General features: G+C 41.7%; 1 protein-coding gene across 1 annotated transcript; it reads right to left on the minus strand.

The window, feature by feature from the left end:
• Positions 1–7,917: 7,917 nt before the first annotated feature.
• On the minus strand, positions 7,918–14,867 carry LOC117332377. The gene is made up of 4 exons (XM_033891263.1): positions 14,724–14,867; positions 13,323–13,571; positions 11,148–11,336; positions 7,918–9,924 (listed from the first exon to the last, which is right to left on the minus strand). Exons 1-4 carry the CDS (start codon positions 14,854–14,856, stop codon positions 9,725–9,727), a joined length of 771 nt encoding a protein of 256 aa, XP_033747154.1. The 5' UTR covers positions 14,857–14,867; the 3' UTR covers positions 7,918–9,724.
• Positions 14,868–15,440: the final 573 nt, after the last annotated feature.

Here is a 15,440-nt window from a genome sequence, read left to right on the forward strand (position 1 = left end):
AACTATTTACAAGATATATATACGTTTGACCCCAGACCGACATCCTACCAGTACACATTTGTATTATAAAAGCTTCCATAATTCCCATGTACCGGGATTATACAAATAATTTTTACAATTCCTACTCATCACCCATCTTGCTTCACACCTTTACATCCACCCTGACCCTGACAAACCCTGACTACACTAAACTGTCCCTAAACTGACATCCGCCCCCCAGCCCACACTGCCTATCTATAAAATCCCCAAAATTACCCTTACTTAACTCCCTAACAATAAGTAGCTTTCTCCTCCTGTAGGACTGGTACCTGGGAGCTCGGTGGGTTCAACTGGTCGAACGTACCGTCCCTACCCGCCGAGCGCAAGGCCGCGAACACGCCGTCCCTGTCGCTCCCCGTCAACGCTACCTCCCGGAGGGCCACAAAATTGGCGTGCCTCAACTGAACAAGGCCCGCCTTTTCTGTAGCCTCCGGTGTACGCGTTCCAGGAAGCGCCAGGAACAGCAATTGCTCACATGCCTCCCTACGCGACAGCTCAGGACGGTTGCCAGTCAGCTGAAGCGCCGCCGCCTCCCAGGCCAGGAGCCTCCTGTCCGGTGTCATGGTTCTCCACTTCAGCGGAGGCCAGGCAATCCCTCCCATGTCGATGCTACCTTCTTCCACCACACTCCAATCCCTCCTAGCTGGGGGAAACAGAGGGAGTCCTCCCCGCCTCAGGAGTTCCCAGGCATCCTCAGACAATGAGTTTTCCTGACTCTTCTCTACCACTGTAGGTGGCGATGGGGCCGCTTCCTCAACCTTTCTGGGTGGATCTGGAAAAAGGGCCTCCATATGTATTGGTATTGGGGAAGGCAGATCAGGATAATCAAAGGGGGCATCCCCCTCTGCTCCTCCCTCAGTGGCCTCTTGCGATAGCTCACCTACATCCTGTTCCTCAGGGCTGCTGCTTGGGGAAGGTTTTCCCATCACCTCCATGGGGGTCCTGGTTACGTCGGCCTTCCCCAAAGACGCAGGCGTTCCCAAGTCCTGTTTTCGAGCCTGCCTCCAACCCCGTTTTACTTCCTTCTCCTCATCTGGACATACACTGTAAACCCTATCGAGCACCTTATGGGCTCTCTGGACATGTAGAGCCATTCTTGCCCGTCGACTGGCTGGGCACCTATACGTGCAACCTGGATAAGGGCAAGCCACCTTCTTCCCATGCTGGTCCCTTATGTGCTGCCTCAGCAGACTCTGCCTGGTGTATGTGCCCTCACACCCATGTGGGCAAGTTAAACAGACCATCTGTAATATATACATAATTTCACCCATTTAAATATCAGGCCTACTAAAATCTGCTTTCATATGCAGTGGACTCTGTGTTACACTTATTGGCCTTTGTTTCGTTTTTTTTTTTTTTAATTTTTATACCCAGACCGCTTCTCTAACTAAAACCCTTTTGAAAACCAACGATATAGATTAACTCTGGCTGATTTCCTAATAAATCAACCAAATCTTTGCATGGTTAACATTACTTTTATATAATAACAAACAATTTTAATAAATCTTCTTTCTTCTGAGGATTGCTTCTCAGTCGGGAACTCATCTCTCAGGAGGGATAACCCCAGTGACTCCCTAGGATATATCCACTGGTTCTAAGCTCATATCACGCTCCACCTATGGGCCCTGGTGTCTGCGGACGGCTTGGACGTTTCTCAGCTAAGAAGATTCCCTAATATCCCTAGTCAGCAGCACTCAACCTATACCTTGATACCTGGATGCCTCCAAGCAGCTGTCGAACTGATCAGCAGGCGGTTAAAGTTAATTTCACAAGTCTGCCATATACGTCTCGACTTCACATCGTCAAATCCATACCCTTGTACATTTCTAACTGCATACAATTGATGTCTAGATGTGTGTAGCTTATTTTGTATAATCCGCCATCCAAGAAGGTGGCCTCCTGTTTCTTCTCCCTTTGTTCTCGTCAGTCTTTGACACACTCTGACCCACCTTGTCTTGGGTAACGCAACTGGTGTCCACCATATTTTCTTTAATAATATCTCGCTCCTCTGTTAAACCTCCCGAGTTGTGTTCGTCCGCGGACAAACTAATAAAATTATTGTATACTCCCTGAAATGGCTTCAATAAGTCATGGTGCATAGTCTTGCACTTAGCTGTTGGGCTCTTTCTTATTTCATATACTAAATCGGAGATACGCTTCACAACTAAGAATGGCCCCTCCCAATGACCTTGTAATTTTGGCGAACGACCTTTGACTCTCCTCGTAACCTTGACCCATACCGCATCGCCCTCTTTGTACTGTACTTTATTTGCCCGGTGATCATACTTCCGTTTTTGTTGGTTGCTCGCCTTTATCATGTTCTCCCGCGCCTGTTCATGTACATCCCACAATCTCTGACGCAGCTCCTGCACAAAGGCAGCATTAAGTACCTCTTTCTCATCTGGCGGCGGCTTACCATAGAGTAAATCAACTGGCAGTTCAATCTCTCTCCCTAGCATCATCATACTTGGCGAGTATCCTGTGCTGTCGTGTACCGATGATAAATATGCTAATACCGCTGCTGGCAAATGCTGGTCCCAGTCTCTCTGGTTTGCTGCTACATATTTACTAAGTATGTCCTCGACCGTGCGGTTAAAACGTTCACAAAGACCATCACTCTGTGGGCGATAGGGACAAGTTTTCGTTTTGTCCACTCGTAGAATTTGGCATAGCTGTGTAAACAACTGAGAAGTAAATTGGCCCCCTTGATCTGTATGGATCTGTCTGGGCACCCCGAATCGACTGACGAATTGGTCGAAGAATAAAGTTGCCACTGTCACGGCCTCCTGATCCGGCATGGCGTAACACTCCACCCACCGCGTAAAATAGTCAGTAACTACCAGTATATATTTGTTCTTACGGTAAGTCTCTGGTAGTGGTCCAAGTATGTCCATAGCTACCCGTTCTAACGTACCTCCCACAACATACTGTTTCATCTCGCCCCTTAAAGTTCGCGGACTATTCTTCTGCTTTTGACACTCAGTACATAGGGCACACCAGTTTTGTACGGCCACTCTACAGCCGACCCAGTAAAATCGTTCCAGCACTCGGGCAAGTGTCCTAGCTACTCCAAAATGTCCAGCTGCTGGATCATTGTGCAACATCTTCAGGACCTCCTCCCGAAGACTGGTAGGAAGCACCAACTGCAGTTTGTCACCTAACACTGAATCATGCCATCTTCTATAGAGTACCCCCTCTTGTAATATCAAAGTGTCCCACTTTGACCAATAAGCCTTACAGTCCACTGACTTGTGACTTATATCCTCCCAATTGGGCTTGTCTGTAAATTGTTCCTTCCATTCGATCACTGTCATTAATGTTTTGTCGTTGATCTGCGCCTTACGTAAGTCTGAAAAAGTTTTCCTTTGTAGCCAACCTTCACTGCCCTCGAGCTCCTCTTCTTCGACCTGTCTTAAGCTCCGGGCCTTAATGTGAGCCTCACAATCACTTGCCTCTTTTTCTTCTTGACGATCACAGTGATTGCACTGACCACATGGCCGTCGTGACAGACCGTCCGCATTTCCATGCAGTTTGCCTGCACGGTGTTGAATTTCAAGATTGTACGTCCCTAAAATCTCCAGCCAACGCGCCATCTGACCTTCCGGGTTTTTGAAACGAAGTAGCCAACTTAGCGCCCCATGATCCGTCCTAACTAGGAACTTGACCCCATAGAGATAATGGTGGAAATTTTTGATCGCCAAGATGATCGCCAGAAGTTCTCGTCGCGTGACGCAATAATTCCGCTCGGCTTTACCCAGCGCTCTACTGTAATATGCCACGACTCTTTCTCGCCCCCCAACTAATTGCGATAAGACTGCTCCAACGGCAAATCCGCTAGCATCAGTGTCCAGTATGAAAGGAAAATCCAAATCTGGGTAACTGAGTATTGGTGCAGATGTTAGATGACGCTTCAGAGCGTCGAACGCCTCTTGACATTCACTTGTCCACTTAAAGTTGCTCTGCTTTTCTGTTAGTTTATGTAGAGGGCGGGCAATTCCAGCGAAATTTTTAATAAACCGCCTAAAGTAGCTACAGGTACCCAGATAGCTTCTAACCTGTCGAGCATTTTGTGGCTGTGGCCATGACTTTATTGCTTCCAATTTCTCTGGGTCTGTAGCTATACCATCCCCTGATACCACGTGACCTAGAAAAGCCACCTTCTCACGAAACAAGTTGCACTTTTTCGGCGACACCTTAAGTCCGGCTGCCTTGATACGGTCTAACACCTCGGCCAGTCGCGTCAGATGAGTGCTAAAATCCACCGAAAACAGGATAATGTCATCTATGTATACCAGACATGTCTTCCAATGTAATCCCGCTAAGACGTACTCCATGAGTCGCTCAAAAGTCGCTGCGGCATTGGACAAACCAAAAGGCATAACCCTAAATTGATACAGGCCTGTTTCTGTTATAAACGCTGTTTTATGCTTGTCATCCGGATGCATGCCTATCTGCCAGTAGCCACTAGCTAAGTCAAGCGTCGAAAATAGTTTTGCTCCTCGTAGCGCATCTAAGGAGTCATCGATCCTGGGTAACGGGAAACAATCACGCTTCGTAACGGCATTAACGGCCCTATAGTCAAGCGCATAACGCCAAGTGTTGTCCCGCTTTAACACTAGCACCACAGGCGATGCCCATGCACTTGTGCTAGGTTCAATGATCCCATTCTCCAGCATCCGATCCACCTCCTTAGCTGCAGCTTCTCGCTTGCTCAGTGCTAAACGTCTTGGTCGCTGTTTAACGGGTGGCGCAGTGCCAGTATCCACCCTGTGTTGTACTAAGTTTGTCCGCCCAAGGTCATTCTTTGATTTGGCAAAAACATCTTGATATGCTATGAGTAAATTCTTTATTGCCTCATGTTTGTCCGGTTCCACATGCTCCCTACACCGGTTGAACATGTCCTCTAAATGTGCAGGTAACTCATTCGTCTCTTTAAGCGAATTAATCCGGTCGTCCCCATACGACTTCCCATGCTGAGTTCCTACAGTGACTTGTTCTCCATAGGCGGCGCACGTGCCTTTGTATAGCTGTTTTGGCTCTTTATTTGTGTTTATCATCCGAATAGGTATAACCCCATCCTCGGGCTTTACTACTGCCCTGGCTACTCTTATTCCTTCAGCATCCATACGCACCATATTTGACTCCACAAGAACTGAGTCGCCTCCTTGTGTTTTTCCTTGAATGTCAGCCATGACTATCATCTCACAGTCAGGTGGGACCACAACATTCTCGTGTATAGTAACACGAAAAATAGACTCCATGCGGCTCTCTCTCTGACACTTTAATTTCTCCCCAGCGAATAACAAAGAGCCTTCGCCCATATCTATTTGACAATCATGCGCGTGAAGAAAATCATAACCGATTACAGCAGGCGCATCTATATCAGCGACAAGCGTGCTATGTTTAACTAGCTTTCCATTTATTTCTAGAATAGCTTCTATGGAGCCAAGGGGAGTAACTACGCTTCCATCCGCCACCTGGATATTAGACCTCCGCTTTTCGAGCCGTGGTCTATCCCGGCTTGGTATATCTAGATACTTTGTAGGATGTAAAACCGTGCTGGTCGCTCCTGTGTCAATTAAACAATTTACATTCACCCCACAAATTTTTACTGAAATATACAATCCATCTGTTGTCACATCTGCCTTTGGTTTAATAAATTTCCTGGACCTCTCCATTTCGTCTTGGGCTTCGGCTGGGATACGGTCCTCTATTCCAGCCTCACCTAGTTTTCCGATTCCGCATTCTGCCTTTGTCCCTGCATCTTCTTTTTGTATGCATAACAATCCCGTTTAAGGTGTCCTAATTTGTGACAATAATAGCACTCGAACTGTGAGTTCGGTCCAGTAGTATTTGATTTTCCCGCTTCCACCGCCTGTAGCTTTAGGACCTTCTCTAATAAATTTTCAAGACCCTCCTCACTTGTTTCCTTTTGTTGTCGAACTCTGTTCTTTTTATGTCCTGCTTGGAACGCCTCATACTGCAAAGCAATGCGGGCAGCGTCCTCTATAGAAGTAACTTGTGCCTGGTGTACTGTCCATTCTAACTCTGAGTCATTTAGCGACTCGATGAAAGTGTCTAAAACTAGCTGTTTCCTAATGTCATGCTGTGCCACCGGGTACGCCATGCGTACTAACCTCTTGACATCTGCGACTAATTCTGGAATGGTTTCCCCTTTTTTTCTCAACCTATTGCGTAGTTGTGTCTTGTATAGCGCACTCTGATTCTCGGGTTCAAATCTGTCTGTTAAAGTGGACACCAATCGGTCATAACACCGCCGTTCAGTGTAGCTTAAATCAAGTAAAATACTTTGCGCCTCCCCCCGTAATGTAGTGGCTAACTCCATGGCCATTGACTGACTATCCCAACCATTTATTTCTGCTACCATCTCGAACTGTACCAGAAAATCCTGCCAACTTGTCTTCCCGTCATAAGTCGCGGGCTTCCTGGGCTTGGGCACACTAGGAGTGTGCTGTCCTGTGCGAAACCCTAGAGCACCCCCTGACTCTCGGCTCAATGGTTCCTGCGTCTCTTGCCGACGAGTCATGCGCCCGTTTTCCAGATTTCGCACCCCTGAGTACCTCGTGTCCAGCTCGGAACCATTAGTTTGTCTAAACATACTGGGTTCACCATCCAAACCCCTGGATGCATGTGGTTGTCTTCTCTCCTCGGCTCCGGTGTCTAACAAACCCACATGAAGGTCACTCAGATCAGATCTTCCCATCAATCCGGTACTAGAAAGATCCATCGGTCCTGGCCTCCCCACCTCCGGCCTCATCACCATTGGTGTTTCTTGAGATGCCCTCTGCTGTGACCGAATTACCTCCAAAGCCCCTTGTAATTCCGACATCTGTTTGCGTAGGTCTGAGTTGGACCTCTCTAAATCCCTTATAGTCCCTTCCCTTATAGGTTGTGGTAGGGATAACCCTAACCCACTGTCCTGTGCTGGTAACCTCATTTGTACCTCTCCACTTGGAGATCCATTTATGTACTGGCCGGTCTGGGGGAGTGGTATCCGTCCTGAACCGGGTTCTTCCACGAAGTCCGTGAGCGTGGTCTCACTAGCGTCCGCCGTGGCCATTACCCTCTACTTCTCTCGTGTCCTCTAGCGATGACCTTCAAAAGTCAAAGATCCCACCGCTGCCACCAATGTAACGCCCAGTTGCGCCTCGTCTGGATCCTCTCGTCAATATAACGAGTCGTAGTCACTGACTACTACCTTTGAAGATTTATGATACCGCTACCAGTATAGGTCGGTTCCGAGAACCAAGGTTATCTGTTGTGGTCCACTTAGGTGTTTCCTTATGCGATGGAGAGTTATCTCCACTAAGACTAGTACTATATTGGCGCTCAGGTTATTATAAGACAGGAACACTGAGCGATGCTCTAGATAAAACTGTAATTCCCTAAGTTTATGTGAAAGAATAACCAGTAACTCCGATAAACAAGTCAAATGTTGATTATTGATAAAACAATAGTTAAATTATGAATCTTTACATAAATACAATCTCACACACTCAACTCCTAGCTTATCCATACACAATGGCCAATAAATTAATTCCACAAAGTCCACCTTAGGGTAAGGAAACAACGTTCACACATTAATGTAATAGGAAAACTTGATAATCAACAGTATATATATATATCTAACAAATAGCCACAACAAAACTTGGATGGAATGACAGTTATAAAGAGTGGTGACACTCTTAAATCGAAATTAGCCCCGCCCCTTCCAAATAGTAAACAGACAGCGGTGATGACACCGGCTTCTGCCCTAGAATGATAGGATATAATTTATAAGTTCTTGTTTAACACTTAGAATTCGAATTTCCCTAATAATAAAATAACTAGTATAAGCCTTACAGCATATATAAGGAACTGACCACGGCGGATATCGGAAAACTACACTAAAAACCCGGTCTAGGTCGTCTGCCCAACTGAGGATTCGCCGCTGAATCCGGCCTTTTATACTTTTTCGGCGTATCCTCAATCCCGCCCCTTTTACCTTATAAGGAATGAAATCGCATCCCCAGGCATCTTCGCCCCGCCCCTAATTACCATAAAAGGAGTGGTCGCGTCCTCAACCGTATCTCCAAAACTCCCCAAAAACATCCCCAACCAAATCACCGTCGTATCCCCCATACTATCCCAACCGGCAATAATATGCAAATAGTGCGCTTACGCCAACACATATAGTTCTACCCAATAAGTTCGTAATAAAATACTGGGAAAATATCCAAGTCAGAAACATTATGAAGTTTATCATAACAATGCATACAAACATTTTCTAACTATAATTTAGCTTTCAAGAATGTCGAATTCGTGAAATAACTGAGTTTGTCGTATGTTCACTGTTCCGCCATTTACAACAGTTGCTCGAGGGAAGCAGATGAACGCTGCACAAACAATCGCTCAATATAGCGAGATTAGCCCGTTTACCAATGAGAGTATGGATCAATAAGGTTTCTGACCAGGTATTTAAACTAACTTAATATGACTTGGCTCAAAAACCATGCCTATAAACTTACACTTGTTCGGATATCAGATACCTCTTTGGCTTTGTGTTGTGAATGTAAACAAAGATGGCGGCGACCCTATATTTAGGTCAACACCACTAGGAATACACAAAAATACTAGAAAAATATTTAACAAGCTCCGATCGAGCTGAAACTTTGTCAACGTATCACTCGAACATAATTTTCATTATTTTCAACACTCCCTGATTGTAGTAAACGTTATTTACAATAAGAAACCAAAATGCTCCCGGACACAATCAGCTGATCTTACAAACAGCTGAAAAGCAACACTGAGTTGACAAACTAGTTCCTGTAGAAACAACTTTTAACTCTACAACCTAGGCCTATATGACCAGCCATATTCCAGCATTTATACAATAACTTTCATCTTTACAAACCACTTTTAACTTTATAACATAGAGAATTCACACAATTTATCCAGGCTGCTCAAAAATACTATAACACTAATATAATTAAGGTTGGTAGGGCACAACAGTGTGAAAATAACCATAATAAATATCCCATCAAGTGCTACCAATTAGACACTTTTTCGACTTTGTTACAGTATACAGTCGGCGTCATTTTTGCGCCGTCGCAAGTAGACAAACATTCGTTTGATTGTAGGATAATTACTTACTTGCCAGCCTCTTTTACTTTCTGATTTCCAATTATTCTCACAAAACAGCCAAATCGAAAATAATGTCAACTGTGGATACGATTAAAAATCGTTCTGATGGATACAATATTTGTAGATTTACGCATTGATAGGAACATTCTTAACCAGTTGGTAACCAGCATGAAGCTGAAAAACAATATTCCTGTCAATGTATATTATTAATTACTTAATTATCATGGGAAAACAAAAACCGGTGTATGCATCTATTAATTCAATAATTTAATTACGGATTTTTATTTGACATATAACTCTGTTCACATATCCCTTCGGTGGCCTCTTGTGTAACATGTCACGTCACAGACAGTTGATTCGCGCCACTTTAAGTCTCATTTAAAGACTTAGTTTGTATATTTTATACAAATTATAAATAACAACGAAAGTCTAAATCAGTAAACAACATTCTGCAGGTGACGTATGCCATCTTCTACATAATGATCCTGAAAAAGTTCTAGGTACTATTACCAGACACTCATATCCACTATTCTTCCACAAGTTAGTTCCCACATATGGAGAAGAGCTGTTGCTGACAATCCACGCTGGATAATCCTGTCTGTGTCAACATAACACAGTGACCTTGACCTTGATCTGGGTTGCCTGTAGACCAGAGGTTACTGTTAATTACATCTGCTTCTCCACTGTAACTCCAAACTGAAGACCTGTAGACTCCGGAGACGTAGAATCGGAAATCGTGTTCTGTCAGTCAAAAGAGATATATGAAATATTAAAACAGGTACATTCATATTGAGTTTGTTGTCAACATAGGTAAAAGGGAAAGAAAATGTTGATACGGTCTTTACAATTGCACGATAATTTAAATAAACCAATAATTCTTAAAAACCTTAAAACGGAATAATGAAGGTAACCATAAAAAAACAACATTGACACCGACAAAAGTTACAAAGGGTATTCTAAGCCTTTGCTGCTTCGTCGACGGGGGGCACAATATGTAAGTGTAGCACAAACCTTGTATCATGTCCCAATAATAGGAAAAATTCGAGATCGTATCGGGCGAGAAATGATTTCCCAGTGCGACCAGACTTCCCATAGTCTACATTTACTTGTTTGTTAAGAAAGTCAGTCTTGCTTGTTTTCCCGTTTCATGTCTACCTGGCAAAGCATGATATTTGGAACAAAGCTATCAATGTTGTTTTAGTGGGATATGAAAACACAATTGGTTTGGTAAGCAGGAACGTAAATACCCAGAAATGGAAAATTCACATCCATGTTCCTTATACAGCGTAGTGTTATTTACTTTGTAAAAGATAAGTTCTCGAGGATTAAGGACCAAGACTCTAAATTTATTTGCATGGCACCTACCCCCGCCTATTGTATTTTTTGTCATGACTATGCAGCACACAAACAATGTATCAAAACATTCAATCAATGGATTCAATTAAGTGCTGATGAAATGAACCCTTCAACAAAACCAGTTGGTTATTCTAATGGATCTCTCTACATTCTGTTGAGAGATCTTGTTACAAAACGAAACCTTTGTATTTTAAACAGGAAGGTTTATCATTTTTATGAGTCTTTCTTAGACACATTTGATACAAGGGTAAGTCATGCCTGTCACGAAATTAAATTCAGTATTACCTACGTGACAATAAGATGATATTAGATGAAATACATTGAAGCGATAGAGGTTCACGAATAGTATTTACTGTAGGATTATGGCGTTAAATTGCATGACGGAAGCGATTGAGATTTCGATTACTACGATATGACAGTGTGTGCAATGAAAATTTGATTGATATTGGGTGGTGACAGACTAGTTTTTCTATTGAAAAATTAAAAAAAAAAAATGAAAATGTTAAATTAAAAATTAATAAATAACACTGAAGTCGTTGTACTCTGATTAACAATATTCATTCCGGAATTTTTCAGACTTAATTAAGAAAGAAAAAAAATATACGTACTCAGGACAAAATATCCGGCGACAATATTGTTGATTCTTTCCATCATAGATGTCGTGTTGACTTTGATTAAACGTGTGTACATTGTAGTACAGGTTGCCGATGCGCTTTCTTGGTTTTTTCTCACTTCAATGATATTGTACAAGATGGCAGCTTCTTCATCTTCTTTGTAGCCATACTTGTCCAGAACATCTGTATTCATTCAAGTAAACGAACAAATATTAACATATAATTTAATTTTGCTTGTAACAAGCATTTTTCTTGGCTCAAAAAATTATGTTATCATCTCATAACATAAAAAAATAAAAGAACTACTTTCAGTTATACCGGAAGTTGACTGACGTCAGCGGAGTAATCGTTGTTCACGGGATTTTGTATTTATCAATGTGTTTTTAAATATCTGAAGCAAAATAAACATGTTAAACTTAATGAACATGTTTCTTATCGTTGTTAATTAAATTATAAGGGTTTCGCGGTTTATTCAGAGTACACCCCAGTTTTTTGTGTTATTGCTCAATAACGTAAAAAAATATTACAGTTAACCCTTAAATACTTAGTTTATATTCAACTCTAGTCTGATTGTGGACTAATGTCTGCTGCATTTCGAAGTCAAATAAAGTAGTGGCTTTGAAAACATGTCTTTGTCTAGTCGGGAATTAAAATTGAAGAAGAAATCATTAATATATTGAAATGTTTAACAACCTGCATACAAATATGATATTGTTGTTTAAGATACAGTAAATCAGTTTGGTGACAATGATAATCCATAGCTAAAAATGATTAACTGAAATCTGTGTTGATGACATAGACCTATATATTTTTGAACATATTCATTCGATTCTGTCCAACACTTGAAATACTTTATTGATTTTGACGTGAATAATTCTAGTTTTCCTTTACTTCACATCAATACAAAAGTCAAACGTATTTTTTCCCACATTAATCTCACGTTCGTATTCATAATGATTTCGGTTTAATGCTACCACAACTGTAAAAATCATTATTGAAAAATATTAGCAAGCGTAATATCTTAAATAAAGATATCATAAAACTAAGACTTTCCTGTGATCATGAAAATTAAAAGTGATTTCAATCTTGTTTTGTAAATACCTAAATCAGTGCCAAAAGGAGGTAGATCCTACAGTAATGAATATGTTACCGCTCGTAAGCAGAATGTTGAGCGGAATCGCACCCACGTGACTCTATTCAACTTTCTTCGTGTACCATGTTGACATGCATCAACCGAGGTGAACAAGGGTTTAAAACCCGTAAAATATAATTTTATAGAACATTTTATGGTAAATACTCGCATATTGTTATATCTTAAATTCCTATGTCACCATTTATAAGAAAAACAGACCGTTTAATGGCTACATTTACGATTATAGTCGCTTTTAAGTCATACCAAGAAAATTACTTGTATCTTGGTTTACTTTGTTAAGCTATAAATGAACTATTATGGTTCATACGCCCCAGCAACTGTACACTCCAGCAACTGTACACCCCAACTGTACACCCCAACTGTACACCCCAGCAAATGTACACCCCAACTGTACACCCCAGCTACTGTACACCCCAACTGTACACCCCAGCTACTGTACACCCCAGCAACTGTACACCCAAACTGTACACCCCAGCAATTGTACACCCCAACTGTACACCCCAGCAACTGTACACCCCAACTGTACACCCCAACTGTACACCCCAGCAACTGTACACCCCAACTATACACCCCCGCAACTGAACACCCCAACTGTACACCCCAGCTACTGTACACCCCAGCAACTGTACACCCCAGCAACTGCACACCCCAACTGTACACCCCAGCAACTGTACACCCCAACTGTACACCCCAACTGTACACCCCAGCAACTGTACACCCCAACTGTACACCCCAGCAACTGTACACCCCAACTGTACACCCCAACTGTACCCCCAGCAACTGTACACCCCAACTGTACACCCAGCAACTTTACACCCCAGCAACTGTACACCCCAACTATACACCCCAACTGTACACCCAAGCAACCACACACATCCAAACAATATGTGTTGAGAGAGAACTAGATATTTGGCATAACATACCGCTGCCGGGTAATAGGTATAATGCTGTTCGAGTGATAGCAACATATTTTATTCTCAGAAATTGATAAGAAATGAAGAGAACGTCAATCATACCTTGATTGACGAATGCATGCATGTTTAAAGAGATTGGTCCAGGTACGACAATCCAGGCGCTATAACCAGTACACCACTGTACCCCATTGGTGATTTGGTAGGTGAATGACATGCATGTACTCTGGCTATGACATGCCAAGGCACAGTCCAGTACGGATCCGGCTGCTGACATTGAGGGGATCACTGTGTGCATCGACACCATATCCTCGGTAAGCGTGACAGATTTCCGTTCGAATCGAGCACGTCCACCTGCCCAACATAATTTTATTTTTATGATATGCCTATATATATATTTTTTTTTTTTTTAACTTTTTATTTTTCCGATTTTACTGATAGATAAAGGATGGTCACTCACTCACTCACACTCACTCAAAATCATCATCATCATCATCATCATCATCATCATCCAACATTTTGATCAACCAAATCTATCATATTATTATCATATTTCATTTTTGATAAATAAAATCATCATCATGATATGCCTATATAGTTTATATGCCTATATAGTTTATATGCCTATATAGTTTATATGCCTATATAGTTTATAGTCTGCTACGACCAAGGAAAGACATTGAAATGAAAGATAAAAGTCGCGATGTTGCATACTTCAGTAACATATTGTCATACAGCAGATAAAGTCGTTGGTCATATGTAATGCTAATGAATTCCAAATAAATAGATAAATAAATAAAATTGGAGTAGGATGATGATGAAGATGATGATGATGATGTTTGATTATGTATGATGATGATGATGATGATGATGTTATTGAATCATGAGTATAGTTACTGTGGGTGTAAGAGTGAGAATGTGTGTGCATATATGTCTCAAATGTTTTGTATTTATGAAAAAAAATCTTGAAAAATAAAAAAAAAATAAAAAAATAAATAAATAAATAAATAAATAAAATGAAAATAAAAGCTCCCCAAAAAATATGTGAGTCAACTAAAAAACCAGTCATCATCGCCAACCGACATCGACTTCACAGCAGTAACCATTAGGCTATAGAACAGGGCCGATAGCTTTCCTCGCCTGCTCTGCGACGCTTGAGGAAAAAGCCAACACTGAGGTATTCTGAAATAAGGTATCCAGAAAAAACACACTGCTGGTAAGCAAAGGGGAAAGGTGTCCCAAATGTTGCAATGAGCAAAACAAATTTATCTTGGACGCTTCCATGACCCCAATCAAAAGACCGACTACAAGTTTGTAATTCTATAGAGTTTCCCAGCTTAGTTGCCTCATTCGCGGACATGCAACGTGAATCAGCAAGTATATTCTACCCCGATACACAGGAATAATCGGGATACTGTCACGAAAACAAAATGTAGCATTGCTTCAGTAACATAGCGTTCAGATTACAAGTAGTACAATTAATTCAAATCCTCAAATGCTACTTACCGGTGTGTTCTGTAACCTGACAACCGCTGACATCAAACCTGAGAGTGATGAACCACTGCCAGATCTGTGGGTTTATACGGAGGTAACGAGCTGTGATGTTTGGTGTAACTGGTGACGTCACAGGGGTATTCATGTCTGTACTTCCATTGAACAGCTGAAATGGAAATTTCGGAATTCGCATTGCATAACTATGGTGGCATATTTCTGCCATCGTGTTATTTTAGGTCGCGTTACGGTAACACGACTTGTCGAGATAATTATGTCGACAAGTCGTGTTATTATGTCATTTATCACGACCGGTCAAGTTAGGTTATCGCGGATCTCGACCTAAAATGTGCTTTTGCCCAGATATGCCATCTACTTACGTTGTCGAGATAGGTTTTAAATGGACACCAAACCGTTTCGGAACGTCTCGGGCTTTACACTGAGAAATGGGTATATCAGCTCTATTATTTGGTTTAAAAGTATTAATAATAATACTTCAGATCTGAATATTGTCAAAAACAACATTGGACAGAGCACACATTATGTTTAATAAATATTAAAAATTCTAAAACGTATTCAATCATAACTAAATTATCCATCAATTTTATTTCCTTACTGTACAGTACCTCAATAAAATACTCAGTCTGATTATTTATCCAAAATGGTGACCTGTATGATTTCATTTTTTTTAAAGCAAATCTAAAAGGTATGGAAAGAAATTACAAAACACAT

Source organism: Pecten maximus, chromosome 8 (assembly GCF_902652985.1).
Source record: "Pecten maximus chromosome 8, xPecMax1.1, whole genome shotgun sequence".
In the NCBI taxonomy this organism is placed as follows: domain Eukaryota; kingdom Metazoa; phylum Mollusca; class Bivalvia; order Pectinida; family Pectinidae; genus Pecten; species Pecten maximus.

Bases quoted from the DNA above. Each gene is read 5' to 3' on its own strand.
- LOC117332377 (XM_033891263.1), bottom strand. From the start codon at position 14,856: ATGAATACCCCTGTGACGTCACCAGTTACACCAAACATCACAGCTCGT. The intron at 13,572-14,723 runs GTAAGTAGCATT...TATGTTGGGCAG, and splicing joins TCAGGTTACAGAACACACCG to GTGGACGTGCTCGATTCGAA. The intron at 9,925-11,147 runs GTACGTATATTT...TTTGACTGACAG, and splicing joins CGCCGGATATTTTGTCCTGA to AACACGATTTCCGATTCTAC.